This window comes from Theropithecus gelada, chromosome X (assembly GCF_003255815.1).
Source record: "Theropithecus gelada isolate Dixy chromosome X, Tgel_1.0, whole genome shotgun sequence".
NCBI classification, from domain to species: Eukaryota; Metazoa; Chordata; class Mammalia; order Primates; family Cercopithecidae; genus Theropithecus; species Theropithecus gelada.
In genome coordinates, this window is record NC_037689.1 from 134,491,037 (window position 1) to 134,516,240 (window position 25,204).

A 25,204-nucleotide genomic window follows, 5' to 3' on the forward strand; every position below is an offset into this window, starting at 1 on the left:
TGGCAATAATGAAGTTAGAAAGGTATGGAATAGGACGGATGCAGTGGCTTATGCCTATAATCCCAGCAGTTTGGGAGGCCAAGGTGAGGATCCCTTGCACCCAGGAGTTTGAGACCAGTCTGGGCAACATGGTGAGACCCCATCTCTACAAAAAATTAGCTGGGTGTGGTGGCACATGCCTGTAATCCAGCTGCTTGGGACACTGAGTTTGGGAGGATCACCTGAGACCAGGGAGGTTGAGGCAGCAGTGAGCCATGATCATTGAACCGCTGCACTCCAGCCTGGGTGACAGAGTGAGACCCTGTCTCAAAGAAGAAGAGAAGAGAAGAAAAGAGAGGAGAAGAGAAGAGGAAAGAAAGAGGGAGGGAGGGAGGGTGGGAGGGAAGCAGGCAGGCAGGAAGGAAAGGAAAGGAACAGTCAGATCTTATGAGGATCTTGTAAATGATATTAAGGACTTTGTTTTATTGCGGGAGTGGTGGGAAGTTGAAGGGTTTAAACAGTGTAATAGGCCGGGCACAGTGGCTCATGTCTATAGCCCCAGCACTTTGGGAGGCCAAGGCAGGCAGATCACTTAAGCCCAGGAGTTCAAAACCAGCTTGGGCAACATGATGAAATCTTGTCTCTACAAAAAATATTTTAAAAGACATAACCAGGAATGGTGGTGTGTGCCTGTGGTCCCAGCTACTCAGGAAGTGGTTGGATCACTTGAGCCCAGGAGATCAAGGGTGTAGTGAGCCAAGATAGTGCCACTGCAACTCCAGCCTGGGTGACAGAGCAAGACGCTGCCTCAAAAATAAAATGAAAATAAAATAAAACAAAATAAACAGGGCGATAATGCCATTTTCCCTATTCAAAAATTGTAATAGCATCATACTTCCTCCTCCGTCAAGGTCTAAGCTCACCTTGGTGTTGGGAGCTTCCATAATGTGGTCTTGCTTGTTATTCAGTGTGTTTTCTAAGTCTCTGAAAGCTAAACTACTAAGTTCAAGCTTGTCTCCTGACTTTTTTAGCAGTCTCCCCAACTAGATTGGCATCTCCTTGAGAGCAAGGACTACACTGTATGCCTATTTTGTGTCCTTCAGAGAGCTAAGCCCATATTCTTCTTGACTTCATAGCGTATGGAAGAGAGGAGATACCATCATGGGATCATGTTTGCATATCAGTTTTAAAATTAAATCGTGGGTGTGAGAAACCTCCAAAGTAAATTCTGGGTACTGTTCGTATCACACACACAAAATAAAGAACTGTGATTTTGACATCTGTTCTCTAGAACTGTCCTTTAAGAAGCTGTCTTCTTACAGACTCTTAAATGGCATTTCTTTATGTTTTATCATTATATGTTGAGGTTCATAGCAGGAAGCAAGGCTTATTACCTATTTTCATGTTGTTTCACTTGTGAGGAAGAAGTCCTTAATTAAATACCTAGCCTTGAGAATATAGATGTACACAAAAGTACAATTATTAATTTGTGATTACCCTTTCTTCCTGTGGACAAACATTTCTGAAAATGATTTTTTAACAAAATGACAATTTAAAAATTAGCAATACTTACTCATTTAAAACATGCTGAGGAGCTTCACACTTATTCATGCTTATTGATTCAAACTTATTTAGAATAATTGTGCATTCATTCGAAGCTCTTCCTTGTGGTCACCACATTCCCCTTTAGTGCTTGAATTCATCCATAGCATCACAGCAGAAGTACAGGACTTTATAGCTGTCACTTTTCTTTCTTTCTTTTTTTTTTTTTTTTTTTGAGACAGAATCTCGCTCTGTCGCCCAGGCTGGAGTGCAGTGGTGTGATCTTGGCTCACTGCAACCTCTGCCTCCCGGGTTCAAGTGTGTCTCCTGCCTCAGCCTCCCGAGCAGCCGGGATTACAGGCACCCGCCACCACGCCCAGCTAATTTTCATATGTTTAGTAGAGACAGGGTTTCACCATTTTGGTCAGCCTGGTCTTGAACTCCTGACGTCAGGTGATCTGCCCGCCTTGGCCTCCCAAAGTGCTGGGATTACAGGCGTGAGCCACTGCACTGTACTATTGATATCTGTCACCTTTCAATATTGAGTATTGTTACTGTAGGAAGACACTTTGTTTATATACTAAGTACTTTTCCATGTTGCAATATACCCTTCATATTTATCATATTTATGACTACTTAATCGATTGGGCAGATTACTTTGCTGAACTGTTTCTTTACTATTGAACTTGTTTTTTCCCCCATTTTGGATTATTTCCTCAAGATAGTTTGTGAAGTGGGATGACAGGGTCAAAAAAACATGAATATTTTTATGGTTTTTAAAATGCCTTTCTGCCGTGGCCTTGCCTGGCATTGGGTATTATTTTTAAAAAGAAACAAAGAAAAAGCAGTTTTCCTTTTTGTTCATGCAGAGTGTCTAAAATGGCACCCCATTGTTTTCTTCCTCTCAGTTTTGGAGCAAAAGGAAGTGATATGTATTCTGGCTGGTGTTACTCTACCCAATTTTTATTTAGTAGCACACTTACAGATGTGTAAAGAAAAGTCGAAATATGACTCAAGGGACAGGAATAGGGAGGATAAACCACAACATACCAAGAAAGAGTACCAGGAATAAAATTTTATATTTTTATAGATAAATGCAAATGAATTTCAATTAAGATTGGATGACTTGCCCCAAATCCTAATTAGTTTCCTTCCTTCCTTCCTTCCTTCCTTCCTTCCTTCCTTCCTTCCTTCCTTCCTTCCTTCCTTCCTTCCTTCCTTCCTTCCTTCCTNTTTCTCTCTCCCTTCCTTCCTTCCTTCCTTCCTTCCTTCCTTCCTTCCTTCCTTCCTGTCTTTCTGTCTTTCCTTCTTCCTTTCTTTCCTTTCTTTCTTTTGACGGAGTCTCACTCTGTCACCCAGGATGGAGTGCAGTGGTACAATCTCAGCTCACTGCAACCTGTGCCTCCCAGGTTCAAGTGATTCTCCTGCCTTGGCCTCCAGAGTAGCTGGAATTACAGGCGCCCACCACCATGCCTGGCTATTTTTTGTATTTTTAGAAGAGGTGGGATTTCACCATGTTGGCCAGGCTGGTCTTGAACTCCTGACCTCAGGTGATCTGCCCTTCTCAGCCTCCCAAAGTGCTTGGATTGGAGGATAGTTAGTGATTTTTTATTTGATTCAGGATTTTGTTTTAGATATCAACAAATGAGTTAAAATCTTAAGAAAGTGAATTAAAATAATGTATTTCTATTTTGATGTAATGGACTTAAGATCAAAATAATCAAATAAGATCTAACACTTGGATTTCCTTGTCTTAAAGCCTAAAAGCTGTCTAGTACTATAATAATGGAATTTGTAGTTAATTATCAACTTTGGGCTGGGTGTGGTGGCTCATGCCTGTAATCCCAGCACTTTGAGAGGCCAAGGTGTTCAAGACTTGAGGCCAGGAGTTCAAGACTAGCCTGGCCAGCATGGCAAAACCCTGTCTCTACTAAAAATATAAAAATTAGCTGGGTGTGGTGGCACACACCTGTAGTCCCAGCTACTTGGGAGGCTGAGACAGAGAATCGCTTGAACCTGGGAGACAGAGGTTGCAGTGAGCTGAGACTGTGCCACTGCACTGCAGCCTGGGTGACAGAGCGAGACTCTGTCTCAAAAAAAAAAAAATTTGGCTGCCATTGCCATTGGGTAGTAAATTAAATATTTTATACAAGTATCTATATTTTACGGAAGTAGTTAAAAATGTTTGTATTTAGCTACAGTCTCTTATTCTAGAGCAGTGGTTCTCAACCGGGGCAATTTGCCCACTCCCCCAGGAAACATTTAGCAGTGTATAGAGACATTTTTGATTGTCATGACTGGGAGGATACTAATGACATCTAGTGAATAGACGTCAGGGACACCAAATATGCCACAGTGTGCCGGACAGCTTCCACAACAAAGAATTATCTGGCCTAAAACGTCAATAGTGCTGCTGTCAAGAAATCCTGGTCTAGAGTGAACTATTTTTGAACCTTACATTTACTTGGGAGTTAATGCTATTTTCAGAATATATTTTTGATCATTTTGAGAGATTATGTTTGGAGTCTGAGACTCTGCATCACCAATCACTGGGTGGTGATTGAAGCCAGTGTGTTACAAAGAGCTTTTAAGACCCAGAAGAAGTATTAGCCAAATGAAGAGTGCTTTTCTGTTGGCTTTCTCACTGTCTGTGCTTTGAATATATTTTTATTCATTAAAAGAAGCTAATGAAGTTCAGTATATTTTGAGACGGTCTACTGTATAATATTTTATCACTAAATTAAAGTGAAGATTTCATGTTTTCACACAGAGCAAGATGAAATATAGTATACTGAAGGAAATGTCCAATTATCTTAACACACAAATGTTAGCTATAATGGCCATTTTGTGTTTTATTATACCAAGTTGTTGCTAGCTCTACCTTATTAAAATTTTCAGTTTTAAAGGCCGAAAGATCAAAAAGAGATAAAAATATATTAATGCTGATTGTTAACCAACAAGTAAGTATTTATTAAGTGTCTTCTTTGGGCTTGGTAACATATTAATTGAGAATATGGAAACATTAAGATATAATACTATTTTTATTGAGTTGATTATGTACCAACTATTTGCACACATTTATCTCCCTTAATTTTCACAATTGCCATGAGCTGTAGGTCACCTTATTCCCATTGCATGGATAAGGCAACTGTAGCCCAGAGAGATGGACTTGTTCACGGCCACTCAGCCAGTAAGTGGTAGAGCCATGATTCATTCAAACCCAGGTTGGTCTGATCTCAAAGCTCATTCTTTCAAAGTACAACTCTCTATGTCCTCCTCAAGAAAGACGCACTTTCTCGAGCTAGAGCCAAACCAACAACTAACGGGTGCCTTCAAAATCTGCTCTGTAGTCCTCTATTTGACCAAGTGGACTGCTCTTAACTGGGGGAACTAAGACTCGTGCATGTAAAGCAATACAATATCACCCTCAGGAATATAGGATGACAATAGAATATCTCTGGTCTTTCCTATGACCCTTCAGCCCTTCTTTAAAAAACGCATCCTTTCTGTTTTACTACATAATTCTGGGATACAGGGAGTCAAGGCTAGTGTAACCTCTGGAATAATGCCATTACATCTTCAATTCCAGCTTATTTTGATCTCAGTTTACACTTATGGACCAAAGAAAGCGGTAGGTTCTGTAGGAGAACAGGACACAGTCGTCCCTATTCTCAAGGATACAGAAAACCTCTGGGTCCTATTCTTTTACTCAGTGCAAGTAGCTATAGACTAACTATGGGCCTTGTGGTGGTCAGTATTCTTCGAATTTTGAGTATCATACTAAAAAGTTTCAACAAAAAGTCTCCTCTTAAAGAGGCGTTCTATTCCCCCAGAGGTAATCAGAAGCTGCATTCTCTGGCATTCTTGTGTTATGCATTTTACATCCTCTGGCATCTCATGCCTGGGTTGGTCTCTCTACCTTTTCCTGTCTAATTGCTGCTTGTTTTTTGAGGTCTTTCTGCACAAAGTGGTTTCTGGTCACCTCGTCCCATATTGATATCTTTCCTAGAACAGTCAAGGGCAGAATAGGCTTTGACTCCTATCTGTGCTATTTATTGACTGTGTATTGTAAGGCAAGTCACTTCACCTCTTTGAGCCTCCATTTCCTTGTGGAATGGGGAAAATAATAGTACTTGCCTCAGAAAAGCACAACTGAATGTCATCACACATGTGAAGCCTGTAACTCAGAGACGGGCATATAATAATTTAGTAAAAGCTAATTATTATTATCATCTTCATCATCTTCATGAAATAAAAATTTGATTGTCTTATTCTATGGCTTATGTATCTTCACTGGCTCCCAGTTGCCCACATGGTCAAATCCAAACTTCTTAACTTGGCATGCAATATCTGGCCCCTTATCTACTCTTGCAGTCTTTTCTTCTATTAAAAAAAAATTAAGCTGGGCACGGTGGCTCATGCCTGTAATCCCAGCACTTTGGGAGGCCGAGGCAGATCACCTGAGGTCAGGAGTTCGAGACCATCCTGGCCAACATGGTGAAACCCTGTCTCTACTAAAAAATACAAAAATCAGCCGGGTGTGATGGCAGGAGCCTTAATCCCAGCTACTTGGGAGGCAGAGGCAGGAGAATCGTTTGAACCCAGGAGGCGGAGGTTGCAGTGAGTCGAGATCAAGCCATTGCACTCAAACCTGGGGGACAAGAGCGAGATTTCTCTCAAAAAAAAAAAAAAAATTAGAGACAGGATCTCACTCTGTCACCCAGGCTGGAATGCAGTGGTGCTATTATAGCTCACTGCAGCCTCGAACTCCTGGGTTCAGATAATCCTCCCACTGCAGCCTCCCAAGTGCCTAGGAGTAGAGGCATATATGCCCTCTTTAATGCTCCCTTAATTCTCTATCTTACACTTTTAATGCTCCAATCTCTCTGTCATGGTTCTTACTGTTCCTTAAAACTGCCAGGGCTTTGAGTGTTTTTTTAAGCCTTTATGGGAACTTTATTCCTCTCTGGAAGAGCTGTCTCCCATCCTCAAATGTGTTTGAACCCAGCTTTATAGGACTCTTCCCTATGATGCCTTCTCCAAAATCCCACCATTCATTCATTTAGTAAATACATATTGAATGTCAACTGTGTGCCAGGCTCGGCTGTAGGGGCTGGGATTTTAGTGGTGAGCAAAACTATAAAGGGATAAAAATCCTGATCCTCATGGAGCTTACATTGCTAAGCAGTTAATTTAAGTAGGTCAGTTTAACAAATATGCGTTGTCCACCTACAATGTGCCCAACACTATGCTAAGCACTGGGGGCATAAGATTAAGACTTAATCCCTAGCCTCAAGGCTATAGTCTTAAGAGAGAAGACCCCTAAATGGATCATCTCCATGCATGGCGGCACAGAGCCTGATACAGTGAAGCCCAGGGTTTTGTGAAAGCACAGAGGAGAGCACTTAGCTCACTTGGGGAGAGGGAAAGAGGGAAAGACTTTTCCGTATAAAATGATAGAGATGTGTCTTATGTTTTGAGGGAAGACTGAATCTTAAAAGTAGAAAGTAAAGTTGACAACTGAGCAAGGCATGGCATACAGATGTCTCTAGATAACTTGGGGTTGCTGGAGTTTAAAATTTAAGGTGTAAACTGGCAGGAACAAGGCCTGAAGGAGTAGGTCATGACCTGACTCTGGGGGACCTTGTGTGCCAACACTAAGGAGTTGTAATTATTTATTTTATTTTTTAGAGATAGGGTCTCACTGTGTCACCCAGGCTTGAGTGCAGGGGTGCCATCAGAGCTCACTGTAACCTTGAACTCCTGGGCTCAAGTGATCCTCCCATCTCAGTCTCCAGAGTAGCTAGGACTACAGGCATGTACCACCATGCCCAGCTAATTAATTAATTAATTAATTATTATTATTTTTTTTTTTTGTAGAGACAGGATCTTGCTATGTTGCTTAGGCTGGTCTCAAACTTCTGGCATCAATTAATCCTCCCACCTCAGCTTCATAAAGCACTGGGATTATAGGCAGGAGTCATGACACCTGGCCAGGAGTTGGAATTTTTGCCAGATAAAGCTTGGATGTGCATCAAATTTACTTGCAGCAATTATTTAACATTAACTAAAACCAACAAATCTGATGTCCAGGGACCATCCAAGAGCCTCTGGGTCAGAATCCCTGTTGATCTGTATTTCTAATGGCTTAATCAGTTCCTAATACACTCCAGAGCTTAAGTACTTTTGCTATGGGGAAGTATTTTTTTTTTGAGAGAGTCTGGCTCTGTCATCCAGGCTGGAGTGCAGTGGCATGATCTCGGCTCACTGCAGCCTCTGCCTCCCGGGCTCAAGTGATTCTCCTGCCTCAGTCTCCCAAGTAGCTGGGATTATAGGCGCCCCCCCACCATGCCCAGCTTTTTTTTTTTTTTTTTTGTATTTTTAGTAGAGACAAGGTTTCACCATATTGGCCAGACTGGTCTCGAACTCCTGACCTCAGATGATTCGCCCGCCTTGGCCTCCCCAAGTGCTAGGATTACAGGCTTGCGCCACCATGCCTGGCCAGGTTTTTAAGGGCATGACAATCAAATCTTGTGGCTTGGAAATATCACAATCACACTGACAGAGTAGAGAATGGATTTGAGAGGAAGACTGGAGGTAGGGAGAGAAGTCAACAAACAGTTGATTAAGTGAGAGATGAAGAGGGAATGGCTTAATATCCCATGGCTGTGGAGATAGACAGAGGGATATGGAGGAGAGGGATTCAAAGGCTATTAAGGAGTTGCAATTTGCAGGACTTGGTAACTGACAATATGTGGGTGCAAAAGAGGGAGGAGTTAAGGGTGATTTCCAGGTCTCCGACTTTGACCTCTACATCAATAGTGATGTGTAGCACAGCCACCAACTGAGATTATTTTCTACAAGAACCCCTTTTCTATCCCTCACACTACCTGGCAAGTGCCAGGCCCAGAGAAAGTGCTTAGTGAACACAAAATCAAATGTGGCTAACGGGAGTTAAGGCCCCCAGGACCCTTATCCCCAAGTAAGCTTTCCCTTTATTATTTTGCACAATGGCTGAAATTCCAGCTTTATGGACAATCTTTTTCCTGTATGTCTTATTCACTGCTGCAAGTTCTTGGAATGTAGTCTCCACAGTGGCTGTGGAAAGACTCTTTAGAGAATTTTTTTTGAGATGAGATCTCACTACATTGCCCGGGCTGGCCTCAGCCTCCCTAGTAGCTAGGACTACAGGTCTGCACCACCACATCCCCACCAAAAGATTTGTTTATGTTGAATAGAAAGTAGTAGACTTTCAAAATGTTTTATTTAACTAATTTCTTTTTCTTTTTTAAGTGTAGTTATATGATCACATTGGGAAACCCTTAGAAGAAACATACATTGGATACCTATCCCAGGATCAGACAGAATCCTTTTCATTATAGAATTGCAATTAGGGAAGGGAAAGGGGAAAAATGGGTTTCTCTGCTTTTCTTGGACTGTCTCATTCAAGATCCTGTGGTTGGATTGTCTTTTGGTTATGTATCATTATAAAAGGTTCTGAAGCTTAGAAAGAAGCTAGGGTGGCTGGGTGCGGTGGCTCACGCCTGTAATCCCAGAACTTTGGGAGGTCAAGGCAGGTGGATCATGAAGTTGGGAGATCGAGACCATCCTGGCCAACATGGTGAAACCCCGTCTCTACTAAAAACACAAAAATTAGCCAGGTGTGGTGGCACGCGTCTGTAGTCCCAGCTACTCAGGAGGCTGAGGTAGGAGAATTACTTGAACCCAGGAGGCGGAGGTTGCAGTGAGCTGAGATCATGCCACTGCACTCCAGCCTGGCGAAAGAGGGAGATTCTGTCTAGAAAGAAAGAAAAGAAAGAGAGAGAGAAAGAGAGAAAGAGAAAGAAAGGAAGGAAGGAAGGAAGGAAGGAAGGAAGGAAGGAAGGAGGGAGGGAGGGAGGGAAGAAGAAAGAAAAGAAAGAAAGAAGCTAGGACATTTTTAATATTGGTTTAGTGCTTTCTCTGACCTGAAACAAAAGTAAGCAAAGATATCAGGATGATAATTCTCCCCATTTTTGTTTCATCTCCTGTTTTCTACTCTTAAATTGTGATACAAGCAATTCAGCTGTAGAAAAAAAATTAATTTCTCCAGATCCTTTAAGTTGCTTTTAACTTGTGAGGTTCAGTGGCCCTTTGGTTCAGTGGAAGATGGAAGGAAGGAAGGAAGGAAGGGAGGGAGGGAGGGGCAGACTAGCTGAGAGGGGAGCTTTTTGAAATCTTGACTCTCAGGCTGCATCCCAGATCAATTAAATCAGAATCTCTGGGGGTGTCACCTAGGTGGTAGTATTTAAATCTCCCCAGGTAATTTCAACGTGCGGCCAATGTTGAGAATGATCACACTAATCAGATAAACTCCATGTGATCATAAATTTCAAGCCCCAAATCAGAACATCAATAATAGCTAACTTTTCTTGAGTGCCTACTCTGACAGGCACTCTAATATACCTTGTCCTTTTTCTCTCAGGAAAAGCCTTAGTTGCGTGAGGGTGTAATTCCTTTTCACATTTGAGAAACAGAGGAGGTAGGTAGCTTGTTCTACATCACATAGCTAATGTCTGCTTGACTCCAAAGTCCAGATTCTGTAGCTCAGCTGACTACCAAAATAGTGTGAGAGTTGATAGATTTTTGTGTTTTAGGTAGGAGACAATTGTGTATTTTATGTCAAGCATCAAAAAGTTGAGAATTCATAAACATATCAATGGTTTATGGGGAAAATAGGCAGCAAATCAAAATCAGAGATGTTTTAGATTCTGAGACATGTATTAGCTATACACCTGCCATCTCCTGAACCTTTGATGTTGGATTCAGAGAAGGAAGCTTAGAGTAAGAATAGGTATTATCATCCCCATTTTCCAGCTGAGAAAACTGAGGCTTGGCAAGATTGTTACTTGCCCAAGATCAGACATCTAATAAACCAACAGAGTAGATCTGTGTTGCTCTATGCCCATGGTCTTAATCACTATACCATACTGATTCCTGATGAGCATTGAAGAGTAGAAGGAAGTGGTATGATGATATATTGGATGGAAAGTTAACCTAAGTTTGGAATCTGGCGAGGAAAAAGGTACCAACCGCTGCCTAAAACTTTCTGCAATCTTGTTATTGAGTAAGATGTTTTCCTAGATGAATTGTCCTGGGGTGCACCATTAGACTGTAGAATCTGGAATTTTCTTTAAGTCGTTGAACCATAATATCATCTGAAAATTGTTTTTAATGATATAAACATCAATGAAATCATGTATTAAAGAAAAATTTGCTCATAATTATATCATCCTGAAATATAAAGGTGCCTTCTTTTATCTATGCTCTGCTCTATCTGGTCCACATATTTATGCTTATATTATGTTCACACTGGTATGATACCCGGGAATCATTTAAGGCCTTTTATCACCTGACACCATATTATAAAGATTGCCTCATGCTGCTATATAGTCTTTACATTGGTCATTTTTGTATTATTTCATTGAGCACTTGGGACATAATTTAGCTAATTGCCTATTTGGGGGGGCATTTGGTTTGTTTTTAATTTTCAATATTATAAATCATAGTATTATGATCACCATTTTGCATGTAATTTTTTTTGAATATGGGGCCGTTTCTTTAGGATAAATCCTTCCAAATGAGATGTTTTTTCTCATTTATTTCTTTATTCATTTGTTTATTGAGACGGGGCTCGCTGTGTTGCCCAGGCTGCATTTGAATTCGTGGGCTCAAGTGATCTCCTGTCGCAGCCTCCTCAGCTGGGACCACAGGCACGTGCCAGTACACCTGACTCCAAGATGGTTTTAGAGTTTAAATAAAGCTTAAGGCCAGGCACAGTGGCCTATGCCTGTAATCCCAGCACTTGAGGAGGCCGAGGCAGGCAGATCACTTGAGGTCAGGAGTTTGAGACAGTCTGACCAACATGGCAAAACCCCATCTCTACAAAAAATACAAAAATTAGCTGGGCATGGTGGCAGCCTCTTGTAATCTCAGCTACTCAGGAGGCTGAGGCAAGGAGAATCGCTTGAACCCTGGAGGTGGAGGTTTCAGTGAGCTGAGATTACACCACTGCACTCCAGCCTGGGCGACGGAGTAAGACTGTCTCCAAAAAAAAGTTTAATAAAGTTTTTAAAGTTTAATGATACAAAACTTTGATTTATAAAACTAATGTATGCTCTGAATATGCAAATACATAAGATTATTACCCCCTTTGTCTATCTGTAGTGATAATGGTTATTTACGTTTTCTAAATTGAAGCAAGTTATAAGAAGTTTTTTGTATCAGAAATAGGCTTGGACCTCTTTTATTCTTTTTGAAATGGAGAAGTTAAGCTACTAATTTTGTTTTCTTGCTTTGGTTAGAGACCTGCAGAATTCAATCAGATGGATTCTCACACCTGTTTGCAGGTGACGGCCTCTGGCCCTGTTGCTCATCCTGTTTGCTCAGCAAGAGAGCCTGTTGGTTTTTACTTGATAAATGTACGAATCTTGAGAGTTGGAGAATCAGTAGCCCACCTCAAAACTGACATGCTTTGTGTTTTTGAGAAAGCTACCTTCATTTGCTATGATGTCTGGCTAACAAAGATCTTTTTCATTTTGTTTCAGGGACAGTTGGATTTTTTTCCTGTTTCTGGTTAATTGCTAAAATCTACAGTGTGCTGAAGGTGGAGTAAAGTATTTCCCCAAAGGGTTCCAAGCACATCTCCCTTGCCCTTGAATAACTGTATATCTATATGAACATCAATTGAGATATATATGTGTGTGCTTCTAATTACATAATTTTAAGCATATATATGTAAATGTAAAATCTCATTGTTTGGCCTCAGTTTGTATGACACAAAATACTGATTGTGTGGAAGAAAACAGGTTGGGAAACAGATTTATTCTACATGATATTTTCCTGAAAAGCTACAATAAAAAGATTTAAATTAAAGCAATTAGAGCAAGGGAGGCACATTTCTTTAAAAAAATTAAAGTTGAGTACCACACTGGTTTTTCAGATGAAGTTTTCTTTCTTTTCCTTTTTCTCCTTCATATTGTTCAGAGCATCTAATTCCATCAGAACTATTGTCAAATAAATTTTAGGTAAAATGCGTATTTTTCTGATGGGAGTTGATTATACAAACTGTATTACACCTTCGTATGTGAGTGATCATTTAAAAATGCATATTGGTTTAGCACATAGAGTTTATGAAATGCCAGATAATGCTCTTATTCCTCAGTGAAATCTGCACATTTCTAGTTGTTAGTTGTCTATTTCTATTTGCCATTCCTTGGGGGGCTGAGAATGTTCAAGTTTGACTTAGTTGTGTTTAAATAATAAATCTTTGGAGTCAATTTTCTTGGGTTTATTTGCTTTGCCTAAACAATAGTCAGGTATCACATCTCCTAAAATGCTGGGAATTTATATTGCAAATATTCTTCTAGCTTGTAGTTTTGGGGGAGCAGCCATGAAAATCACACATTTTCTACATCAAATTGTATTGATAAATATGGGTCTCATTTAGGAAAATGTTTGAAAAATGTCTACATATACCCTTCAATTAAAGGCTATTCTCAAAGCCATCCTTAAGCTGAGGAGTACTTGTTTGTTTGTGCAGGGATCAAAGAGTTTATGTTGCCCCTGGATGGGAGATTGGAATGAGGAGGGACAGGGTCAGAGAGTTGCATTCTGAAAGAGAGTGAAAGGAGGAGAAGGAGTTTACTAGTTACCTCATGGAAGAAGAAAATAATTCACTAGCCAGTAATGTGTCTGTATTGGAAGGGTCAGGGCTATGACTGGTGGCAAATGGGCCTGGGGCCTAGAGCAGCCTGGTGGGGCAGGGAATGGCTACAGAAGGCTACAGAAGGTTTCTCGACAGTGGAATTTTCACCTCCTCTAAACCCTCTCCTATTCAGTCTCATAACCTAGGGCTGAGCCTTTAGCCCTGCTTGACAGGAGAAACTGCTGTTATGAGGCCCATTGGAGCCAATTCTATTCTCCTCTAAATACTCTGAACTAAGTAGTGGTATACTGAGCTTCAGGGACCTCTTTTCCCACCAGCTTGCCTGCTTAATTGTTTTATCTGAGCTCCCAAGCCCACTTATTTGCATTGATGGTAGTAGTTTGCTAGAAAGGCACATTTATTTCTGCAGCAGGAAAATGTCATTGCCTAGATGGCGTTCACAGATTAAAGTGAAGGCAGTCACCTGCAGGTCTCATGGCAGCCATCTTTGAACATCTTGAAATAGTAAGTCAGCATTTAGCTTGATTTTGGAGTGAAAAATGGAGAAGAACACTTTACTTTGATTGCAATGGGGCTGAATAGCTCCCTGAGCCTCCCAGTGTGGGCCCACCAATACCACTTTGGAGGCAGGAAGCATGCAGTTCCTTGCTCTGCTACCAATGAGAGTATCAGAAGAGGAGCTACTAGTAGGTCAAACACTTCAACTCGATAGGAACTAGGGGCTCTTAGGTTTTAGACATATTTGCCTATCTCATCTGTGTACAGTAGTTTCACGTGTAATGGTTGCAACAGAGGTATAACCATTTTCTGAAAGGAGAGCTTGAGGGAACGTGCTCTTGCCCTCCTGTTCCATAAACCCTGGTGAGTTGGGGCTGAACCAAGGTGTATGTGGGAACTAGGCCAGGCTGGACTGAGTTGTGTGGAGGGAAGTGGCCTGGGCCAGAGTGGTAGGACAGCAGGGGCTGGAGCCCAGTGGCGGTGACCTGGGTGCTAGGCAGTACTGTTTCCTAAAGACAAAGGTTACTCACTGTCCTCCTCCGATCCATCGCCCCTAGACTTCATTGTCTTCAGAATAAAGTTGGGCATTTGAGAGTCCCACAAACCATCGAGCCCCCAGATTTTCTCTCTGCCCACCCCCTCCCTCCTTTTGAAATCCTTTCCATTCATAGAAGACCAGGCTTATGCTCTTCCAGCAAGCCCTTCCTGCTGAACCCCCTCCATCCCTTGCATATTCCTTATATTAGAATACTGGAATATGAAATATTAGAGCCCATATATTTCATTCCACTTTGTAATGCAGTTAGTTGTTCATCCCCTGTCTCCTCCATTCAAGCAAAAGAGAAGGGATGGAGACCAAGGTATGTGTCTCCCTCACTGTTTCCTCAAGGATCTTGGCATAAAAACCAGATACACACATAAAATTTGACTTTATTTAGAATATTTAAGAGGAATATACCAACGATAGAATAACAGCACCTATTTAAGAAACACAAACATCACTTAATAATACTTAGTTAAATCACAAACATCAATTTCTCCACATTTCCCAAGCAGGAGTCCGTTATTCTTTTCCAGCAAAAGAAAAAAAAAAAGGCATTGTAACCATTTTAGAAAGGATCCAATTAAAGCCAACCAATATGTGAAACCTTGGCCTTGGGCAGAGTCTCTGGGACTACTGGCCCATGTAACAGTGTTGATTTATGAATTTGATTGGGGTGTGAGTGGGGTTCTCTTCTTGCTGAGGGGAGGAGGATAAAGCCTACCTCTTTTGTGCACCTGAAGATAAGTCGTGCCAATGGGAACTTGGCCCCAGGACTGTAGTTTGACAATCCTTTGAAAAGGCACTTTTCAATTACAAATTCTTTTTTTTTTTTTTAAAGAAAAATGAAACTTTTAAATTCAAACGTTAAAATATTAAAGACAACTGTTTATTGATTAAATACATTTTTCCGTTTTCAGTTTCAAAGCAGTCCACAAAATTTGGTATTAAAGGCAGTTTTAGAAACAATTTAATGAGGGTATATATAGTTTTTTTAGTTGTAATATTTATTCTGAAAATATAGCAAAATCATCTTTTAGTTTTCCTTTCTTGTCTGACACAAATTCCATTGATATAGTACTGTAACTATCAAACACCGTAGCTGTGACCCCATAGAGGAGTCCCACTACCTTTCTATCTAGCCATCCATGCTGTCTCTATCTTGTCTCTCAGACAATCAACCAAAGGGGGAAAAACAGAGCAGCCTTTTTCTGGGTTTTGTTACTGCTTTAGGAGGGCACGGATGGTCACATTATGGATCTGCCAAGCACAAAACCTGTCAGTTCACGGTCAGGTGTTGGTTGGGTCTTCAGAGTGCAGTATTCTTTCCGTCCTGCTGACTGGACTCTACTTGCTTATCCTGGAGTCCTTCCTTTTTAATGGAGAAGGATGGTCTTCTTTGAGTTTGCATTCTATATATTCAGTGAATAGAAAACAGGCATACCAGTGCCAAGCGTGTGGTGAAAAACTGTCAGCAAGGACTTCAGCCAAGATGATTAGTTCACACTAATGACCAATTGTACCAGAATAAGTTCTCACCTGTCATATATCATATTAGGGATTTAAGGAATGAAAGGCACCACTTCCTGCCACCCCACCTTGGCGCCATTTTACATATCCTATAGTATACACTTTAAATTTAAAAAACAAGTGTACTATGTTCTACATCAGAAACTGACCAAAGTGTAGGTCGCACATAGAATTTGGCATGCATTTTATTAACTAACTTTACAAGTACATACTACCTTTGAGGACGACACTATCTACAAACACATACGATCTAATATCTAGCACCGTATCTCCAAGAACACTTACATTTTATATACAGTTATAGTTTACATTTAGGAGGATTACTACAAAAAATACTACGTCACTAAAACAAGACGAAAATACCAAACTTTTAACATCAAAGTTGTAGCACAGATGAAGAGGGGGGAAATCCACTTACGTTTGAAACATCAAACTAAAACCAATCTTGTTTTTCTCTACATTTTAGAACAAGACAGATAGAGTAATTATTCCTCAGACACAGTAAACCTCCTGCTGAGTGTCTAAGTCACTGTGGTTTTCCCTTGGTGTGTGTACTCTGAGATATGGAGGCTTTGGGAGGCAATGATGGAAACACTTGACACCTATTAGCAACCTTCATTTACCTTGAGGATTCTTATTCTATTTACCAAAGAGCAGTGAACTTGTCAGTGACCTGGCAATCTGTGGCCAGGTTCAGTGGATTTTAGCTTTCCTGTTTCTTCCTCTTTCAGTGGATTTTAGCTTCCCTGTTTCTTCCTCTAGCCAGTTTTGTTGCTTATGGCAAAAGACAGCTATAAGCAAGCTGAGCATTTGCCGTAGAGGAAGAGATCATTGCTAAGTAATTGGAAAGAATTTATGACAAGGATTTCTCTTCTTTTTGGATTTTAGACTATCACATTTGCTGTTTCCAGCTCATTGCTTCTGTCTCCTCATACCTTAGCTTAGAGGGGCTTTGAGGGCCGAGATCACTAGTCCAGCCCACGGAAAGTAAGAGAAAGAGATAAGGAGGGAGAGGGTTAAAAGCCATTGACTGGCCAGATTTTCTCTCCTTATCTTGGCCACTGGCTAACAGCCAACTGTTCCTGTAATCTTTTGTCTGCTCTAGAAGGAAACGGCATTTTGCTTAGAGAAACCTCTCCTGACAGCATGAGGTCTGCCTCAAAGAGGATTACAACAGAAGAGACATTATGAGGGGAAAACACGTTATTGTTTTTTTCTTCTCAAAATATTGGGCAGGGTGGTTATGAGAGAAAAATACAGTCCAGTAGTTTAAATTGTTACTCATTTTTTTATCCCAACAACTCATGAGAGTTTTATCTTGAGAGTTCAAATTACCAGATGATGTGTATTATTATTTTTTCTTCCAAATGATGTATTTCAGACACTTTTAAAAGCTTTTTGGCAAAGTCTAAGTAAGCCTAGTTTAATCATGTAAATTATCCTTCAGGTAGTATGAAAAAATCTTTTTGAAGTAACTTTACCTAGCTTAATTGACTAATTATGTATAAAATAAGGCAATGTTAGGCATCTTATAATTTTGTAGGTAAAAGATTTTTAGTGTTTTATTTTTGCTGAAATAATTGGACAGTATCTACAGGATTGACTATTCCCCCACTGATGTGTAATATCGGGTGCTTTTTTGGTAAAAAATGAGGCGCCTACCTTCTACTAAATAATAACTGGCACTTTTCCTTACCTGTTGAATTTGAAGTAGGTATCCCGTCATCTCTAAATTGGTGTGGAGTTGGGTAGGAGACAGAAAAATACCTTTCATTGCTGGTCACTCCTATGGCTCACTTCTCTCCTTCCCTGCTTCCATAGGCCCCCAGGTCCCTGTGAATCTGTCAGCTCTGGGTTGGGAAGGGATGGATGGGGAGTAGGTGAACATGCAGAGCTTCAAGCATGGACTATTCCTGAAGGGCCAGTGCAGCAGAGGGAGAGGGAGTGAGGCAGGTGAAGGCAGTGGGCTGATGGCAAGAAGTAGGCAGGGAGCTGGAAGTGCAGAGGCCTTCCAAGCAGCTGGTACTTGTGGTGTCTCAGAGAAGAGGGACCCTAGAATCATAGAAATCATGGAAGCCCAGGGCTTGCTCCTTATTACTGCCTTCCCAAGCTTGTGGAAATTGGTGTGTTAGTCAAAGCACCTGCGACTTCTTGGCAAACTAGATGCTCTATTATTCGTAAATAAGGAAAATCATTAAATTTAAAATCACATCATTTCATAGTCTGGTTTGTCTGGGCCCTGTACTTTAATGGGATTTTTTTTACTGCACATATGAAGTGGCCTTGGCAAAAGAATACCTCCTTTAAAAACATTCAGGGAAAGCTATTGCACATGAGGATCTGTGAAGCTAATGATGACTTTTTGTGTGTGCTTTCAGATTTTCAAATGACAAAACAGTATGTGCAGTAAAACCTCATTAAGTTGATAGTGCTTTATTCAAAATAGCAAAAAATTTCAAGTACTTGCTATCTCCAAGCTAACCATAGGCCTTAGTGTTCATTTAGAAGAAAATGTCATCAAAGCAGAATACTCTTAATGAAAAGGTCCTCTTTTCCAGGTTCGTATTTTCAAAAGGTCTTCACTTTTGAGGATCCAGTTTACCAAAATAATGGACAACGACTAAAATACGGAAAAGAGGAACTTCAAAAAGGAAAGCAGGGAATCTCGGTGCCCTTGAGAATGTTGTGTGTGCTGTTAAATGGACTTACCATACTGGTACAGGTTGTGGTTCCATTTTGATTTGGGATTTTGGCAAACACTTTTCTCTGATACACTTTGAAGGGGGTGAACTTTAAAAATAAAACAAGAAGTTCAGTTTTAACACAATGTTTGGAGACACTTATGTTTGAAATCCTGTTTCCTACCCAAGTAAGCATTTCTACTCAAAGGATAAGCTATAGCTACCTTGAATTCCTTTGACCATTTGAACAGACCTCAAGGCACTACCCCTCCCCCATAGGAAGATTGATCACATAGGCCATTTCTTCACCCAGATATCCTTTAAGGACAGGTCAGCACAAGAGTTTGGTGATAGATTGGTAGAACAAATTTATGACTGTTAATTCACTTTATGCATTTTGGTAGAAAAATAAATGATAGTGTAAGGGTAAACTTCAGCCCCCATGCCTTGTCTGAATAACTACAAGTTCCAAATTAATGGAGTTGGAATTAATAAGGTTATCATGGTATTTTTATTTGAAGGGTCAGCTCTATATTATTTGTTTCTATTCCCTCTCCTTTCCTAAATTCTGAACATGGCAATCCCAAATTCCCATGCGGAGTTATTCACAGTCCAAATACACTGCTGTTTACCTCTCCCCCTTGAGAAGTTCATGTTGAAATCTGTGAGGAGGAAGAGATAAAAAATATAAATGAGCTGGGCATTTATTTAAATGAAATGAGTTCTAATAAAGGCATGACAATCACACAAGAATGAGGTTAAACTCTGAAGATGGTCATCTTACATCATACAACTACCTGATTAACCATTTTCAACCAAACACTCCCTCCACCCATATTGACAGTGGATTTCTGCATGAACAGTTGGTTGACTTTAGAGTTGCTTTAACTCATTCTCTAGGAGGATCAAAAACACTAGCTTGACTGTTTTTTTTTGGTTCCATGTTACTTGGTCACATACATACGGCCCATGCCCTCAGAAATATATACGTATATCCCTGTCCAAAGTTATTTTGCAGTTTGGGATTTGAGAAATATTCCTGTGAATTGACCCTAGGGATAATTTAGATATTGTTAAAGTTTTCCCAAAGTGATTTATTTCAACAGCATTAATTAGGATATGTCTGACCTGAATGCTTTGATTTTAGGACTGTTTGGAATAGATTAGATGTTTTCCAGGTATTGTGAAACCATCCTCTTTGTCATTTCTGACTCTCTGATATTTCTCTCTCACATCTACAGAGAGCTTAAAAGCTTTAAAGAGAGCCACAGGTGGAAAGGACACATGGGTGTGCCTGAAGGAAGAAAAATGTTCATTCTGCCTTCCTTGCTCCCCATGTGGAGATCACAATTATTGTCTATGATCTCATGGACACAAAATATATTTCTGATGAACAAATCGTTCCTTAGTGACATTATGAATTTTGTAGGATTTAGGCCACTTTTAGTTGAATTTCTTTTTTTCTATAAATACTGTTTGAATATAAAAGGCTTATTTGACAAAAACAAACCAAAAGAAAACACAAGGTTGGCAGAGATCTGAAGAATTCCTACCAGCATCTCAATTCAGTCACATAAGGGAAGTTGTAAAATAGTTGCATGATTTTTGCCCCACTATTATTCAAACAGGAGAAAGAAAATATTTGTGTCAATTGGCAATTTACACTTAATGACCTTAGTCCTAGCCCATGCATAAACCCAAGATTTTATAAAAAAAAAAAAAAAGTCAACTGTTTAGCCCCCCGAATGTGTGTTATTTCTCGATCTTTTCCCTTGAACTAGCTTCCCATTTCATACATGTCCTTCTACCTTTCTGGATCCCTTTACGGGATCTAGAAACCTTCTTGAGATTCTAACTGCAGGAGGCCCTTTGTTTTAGTTCGCATAACAGTCTTTGCACCCAGCTGTGGGGCTGTTCAGTTCAGAATTTGGCTCATATGTTGATCAGTCCATTAGGTTCTGTTTCTTGGGCTCCATGAATGATTTGGTCCATTGCCTTTCTTTCAGTTGAACATAAGCTGTAGCTCTGGCCCATGAGCTCCCAACCCAAGGGCCGAAAAGTCCTTAAGTTCACAAGCATTATCTTCCCTTTCCTTCAGAGCTAAAGTTGGCATGTTGTAGCTCTGGAAAGACAGAATACCAAGTACAGGTCCAAAATGGATAGCCCTTGTTGCTTTAAGAAATTTAGAGCCTAATAATCTTTGGGGGGAAAATTTCAGTCAGAATCCTCAAGTCCACCCTTTTAAGGAAAGACCCCAGTTCCTGCCTCTTCTATATATTTATCTACCTCGTGGTGAAGAGCATGTGTGTGCAACACCTTTGCCTGAAATGGTATGGTTTGGCATTAATGGATTGTGGGTCCATTGAAAAGAAATCTGCTCTTGTTTCTCGTGTTACGGACAGTTCAAGGTTTGCCTTAGAACTAACTTCAAGGAAAAGCAGCAGAATCGTAGGAAGGGACAATCTTGCCCTCAGTACCACCCAGTGTGCCAGCTTCGGTTCCGGGCAGGTCTGGGTGGCTATCTTCTTTCGGGGGCTTTTCCTTGCAGAAGAACTTCTTCAGCATATCCTGGATTTCCTTCTTAATGGTCTTGTGCATGTAGCCATAGATGTAGGGGTGGATGCAGCACTGCAGGAAGAAAAGCCAGATGATTATGGTGATCACCCACTGGGGTACCTTGGTTTCGACATCCACCCACACAGCCAAGACTGCCAAAAAGCAGTAGGGCCCCAGGGATAGCACATAGGAGAAAATGATGATGAAGATCACTTTAGCAGCTTTGCACTGGTAGCACCTGGGCAGAGGAGGGTCGCTGTTGCTGTTACGACGACTGGGTGGGAGGCTCTCCGGGATGTTCACTGCCTCGACATCACCCTCACTGAAATTGATGTCGTCTTCACCAAACTCCATGTCGTCTTCACCCAAGTCAATGCTGCACTGGTTGACCTCTGTGCCACCCTTGTCTGCCTTCATGCTGTTCTCAACTTTGGTGCCACCTTCCTTACCCTCCACGCTGCCGTCGCTGGCCACCATGCTGCTCTCTCTGACCTCCTCGCTGTCCCTGGCCTCTGCACTACCCTCACTGGTCCCCTTGCTTCCTTCCTTGGCCTTCAGGCTGCCGTCCTTGACTTCCATTCTGCCCTCTTTGGCCTTGACCTCACCTTCATGCTGGCGGCGAAACTCACTCTCATCCTGGAACTCCTCCTTCTCTGCTCCCTCTTCATCCTCATTCTCTACACAGTCCTTGACTCGCACTTCCAAGCTGTGTCTCTTGACATTGTACAGCAGAGCATGCTGCCTCCGGGCTGCACCGAACACCACGGAGTAGCAGGCAATCATGACAATCAGTGGAATGACGATGAAGGACACCACGCTGAGAATAGTGTAGCTGGGGCTGGCCCCCCAGATCATGGAGCAGAGGGCATTGCGCTCATCAAAGGCAGCCTGGCCCCAGCCGTAGAGTGGAGGAGTGCTCTGCAGGATGGCCACAATCCAGGTGCCATAGAGGAGCAAGTAACTACGGCGCTGGGTCATCTTGGACGGGTAGGAGAGAGGGTGGATGATGGACAAGTAGCGATCCACTGACACCACGACAATGGTGTTGACACTGGCGAAGGCGAACAGGTGGGTGAGGCTAACCAGGGCCGTGCAGAAGTGGCTGTTGAGGGGCCAGAAGAGAGGCACAGAGGTGGCCACCACCCAGGGTGCCACGAGCGAAACCTGCAGCAGGTCGGTGACGAGGAGGTTAAAGATAAAACGGTTGGTCACCTGCAGCAGCTGCGGTTTGCGCTGCAACACTAGCGCCAGCACTATGTTGCCGACGAAAGAGGCAGCGAGGAAGATAACCAGCACGGTTGAGCGGATGATGCCGTGAGCCAGGCTGATGGGCATTTTGGAGAGGGGCATGCACGTGTGGCTGCTGTTACTCTCGCGCGTGCTGTTGGTGCAGGTGGACGTCATGGCAACAGCCAGAGGGCGTGAGACAGGGTGCAGGCTCAGCGCCGGCACTGGTGGGTGGCAAAGGGGTGCACAGACCGCACTCAGTGCCTATGCTGGTGACAAAAGAAACACGCAGGAAGAGTTAGTCACCCGTCAAGGGGAGAAGCCTCCGCGCCCAGCAAGGACGCTGCAGGACCCCCTATCCCGGGTTCCCGCACAGCCCCATCCCCAGTATAGGCAGCTTCTATGGCTCCTTTCCGCACTCTTCAGATCTGTCTGCCTGTCTCTCTCCAGGGCTCTGATTTCCTCTGATCTGTTTCTCCTGCTGGCGCGTGCGTGCGCGCGCTTTCTCTGCTTGTCTCTCACGCTGTCTCTGGCTCCCGGGAGTTTTGGTCCCTAGCGCTAGCGCTAGCGCATGCGCGTGCGCTCTCTGTTTCTGTGTGTTTACGATAGTCAGTTTCTGTCTCTCTCCAGTGTCTCTCGCTAGCGCACTTTTTTTCTGTATCTCTCCGGGTGTGTGTCTGTATGTGTCTCACCGTTTCCTGATTCTTTCTCATCTTTGTCTCTCACTCATGTCTGTCTCTGTTTCTCCGTCTCTCGATAGCACGTGCATGCTGTCTCTTTCCTTTCTGTTACTCTCATTTCTCTCTTCCTCTCTGTTTGTCTCTCAGTCTGTCTGTGTGTGTCTCTTTTGCTAGCGCACTTTCTCTGCAGGGCTCGCGCTCTCGCTCCCTATCTTTCTCACAGCCTTGCCCTTGTCTCTCCCTCAGTCTCTTTCTGATCCGTTCTGTCTCTCTGTGTCTCTGCTTGTTACTGTGTCGCTGGCTAGTTAGTGTATGTCTCCGTCTTTCCCTAATACTCTCTTGTCTCTCCATTTCTCTCTATTTCCCTAGCAGTTCATCTTTGTGGGTCCCTAGCGCACCTGTTCAATGTCGCTCTCTGTGTCTCTGCCCTCTCTGTGTCTCTCCAACTCTCTTGTTTCCGCGTCTCCCTCTGATTCTCTAGGTGTGTCCTTCTGTCTCTCCCTGACACGTGTGTGCTTGCTCTGTCTTTCCCGGACCCTCTTGTCTCTGTGTCTCTCCGTGTGGTTTCTGTCTCTCCCTGCCTAAGTTCTCTCTGCATTGCTCTGCCTCTCTCTCCATTGATCTCTAACACTCTACTGCTTGTCTCACCTGTCTCTCAAGCTATCTCTTTAGTGCGTGCACTCTCTAGTTGGTTTCTCTGTCCTTCACTTTCCTGTCACCCCAGGACTCTGGCTAAACACTTGCTTTATATCTTTGAGTGTGTGCGCATCTCTATTTCTCTACATCTTTTTCTCACGGCCCCTCACCTCGGTTTTTCTCTGGCTGAATCTCTGTCTCTTTGGATCTCTGGCTCCCTGTAGACTTTATTTTGCCGTGGAAACCACCGGCCGCCCTAGCCACCGTGGACTTTGGCTTATAAAACCCTTAGTTTCTCAGCAGTGCAATGGCGACTAGAAAATGCAGGGAGGATGCCTATTGAGCTCCCCTACCCTCACCCTCCACATCCCCATCCCCATCCCCAATTCGGCATCCTCTTTGCTTTCTCCGGTCTGCTCGGTGTTGGTGGCAGCCGAGGGGAGTGGGGGAAGAGCTGGGGAGAAAGGGAAAAGAGGCAGGGGTGCAGGGTGGTGGGGAGAGTCAGAAAGGCTGGGAGAGAGAGATTGAGAGGCAGAGAGACGAAAAGAAAATGAGAGACAGCGAAAGAATGAGATACATGCAGAGAGACAGAGAGAAAGTGAGCAACAGAGAGGGAGAGAGACAGAAAGAAAAAAGAAGAAATGGGAGCGTGAGAGTGAGAGAGAGAATGAGAGAGCAAGACAGACTGAGAGAGACGCAGACAGAAAAAGCAAAAAAGAGAATAAGAAAAGAGAACAAGCTGAGGAAGAGGGAAAGGATGAGGAAAAAACGAGAGAATGGGGAGGGATGGGGGGAAGAACGCACGAGAAAAAGTGCGAGGGAAAACGCGAGGGCGGGAGGATGGCTAGGGAAAGGCGACAAGGGGCCGCACCGCGGGCCACCACGCCTGGTTACTCAGCAGCCGTCGGGCCGCTGCAGAGGGGCGTCGTGGGATTCCAGGCTAGGGGCCCGTCCAGGTGCTGGGGGCCACGGAGCCCGGAGTAGGGCCGGGCCGCTTACCTGTTGCTGCTGCGGACGTGGCGTCGCTGGCGCCGCGTGCGGGTCCTTCGGGGCTCCCGGCGCTTGTCCCGGCCGCCTCTCGGGGCGCGGGCGGCTGTGATCTGGCACCGGGCAGCGGGCTCTGCGGGCGCGGCAGGAGCGGGGCACAGCGTCTGTGCCCGCACGTCCGGCCAGCGCGCCGCGCTGCAAGCTCTGAAGAGGCAGCGGGGGCGCGCGGCGTCTTAAGGCAGCGCGGGGCCCTCACCTTGCGGTGCCGCCCTCCCCTCGGTCCCCGCCCGCGCCGGTGACGCACGAGGCCTCGGCGGCCCAGGGGAGCGGGGCTGGCAGGTGGGGGGCCCTGCACCAGACCCCACTCAGATTTTCTCACTCCGGATTCCCACCCCTGGGGCCCCGAGCCCACTGAGACCTCACAGACTGGGGATTGTCACCGGGGCTGATTTTCGTGCAAACCCCGTGCCCTCCTAGCCCCCGGATTTCTGGCCAACTCCCAGGCACAGACCCTGCACTATCCTTCCAAATAGTAGATTCTTCCAAATAGGAGGGTCCAGGACTCCCCTCGAATTCTGAAAAGCCTCCAAAGTATGAATAGCCCCTGAGCCCGAGAAAGGAATCGTGACTTTAATGTCAA

General features: G+C 43.2%; 1 protein-coding gene and 1 pseudogene across 2 annotated transcripts in view; one reads left to right on the plus strand and one right to left on the minus strand.

The window, feature by feature from the left end:
- The window catches only part of LOC112615287, an 84,240-nt pseudogene extending 71,926 nt beyond the window's left edge, over positions 1–12,314 (plus strand). Inside the window, exon 13 of the transcript XR_003117314.1 lies at positions 12,108–12,314. The product of XR_003117314.1 is annotated as a transmembrane 9 superfamily member 2-like (transcript). The remainder of the gene's footprint in view (positions 1–12,107) is intronic.
- An 8,591-nt stretch (positions 12,315–20,905) lies between these two features.
- Positions 20,906–22,438, minus strand: GPR101 (G protein-coupled receptor 101). The gene has a single exon (XM_025373587.1). The coding sequence runs from the start codon at positions 22,436–22,438 to the stop codon at positions 20,906–20,908; it is 1,533 nt and encodes a 510-aa protein (XP_025229372.1).
- Positions 22,439–25,204: the final 2,766 nt, after the last annotated feature.

What these genes read in the sequence shown, in the direction of transcription:
- GPR101 (XM_025373587.1), bottom strand. Translation starts at nt 22,438, where the DNA reads ATGACGTCCACCTGCACCAACAGCACGCGCGAGAGTAACAGCAGCCAC.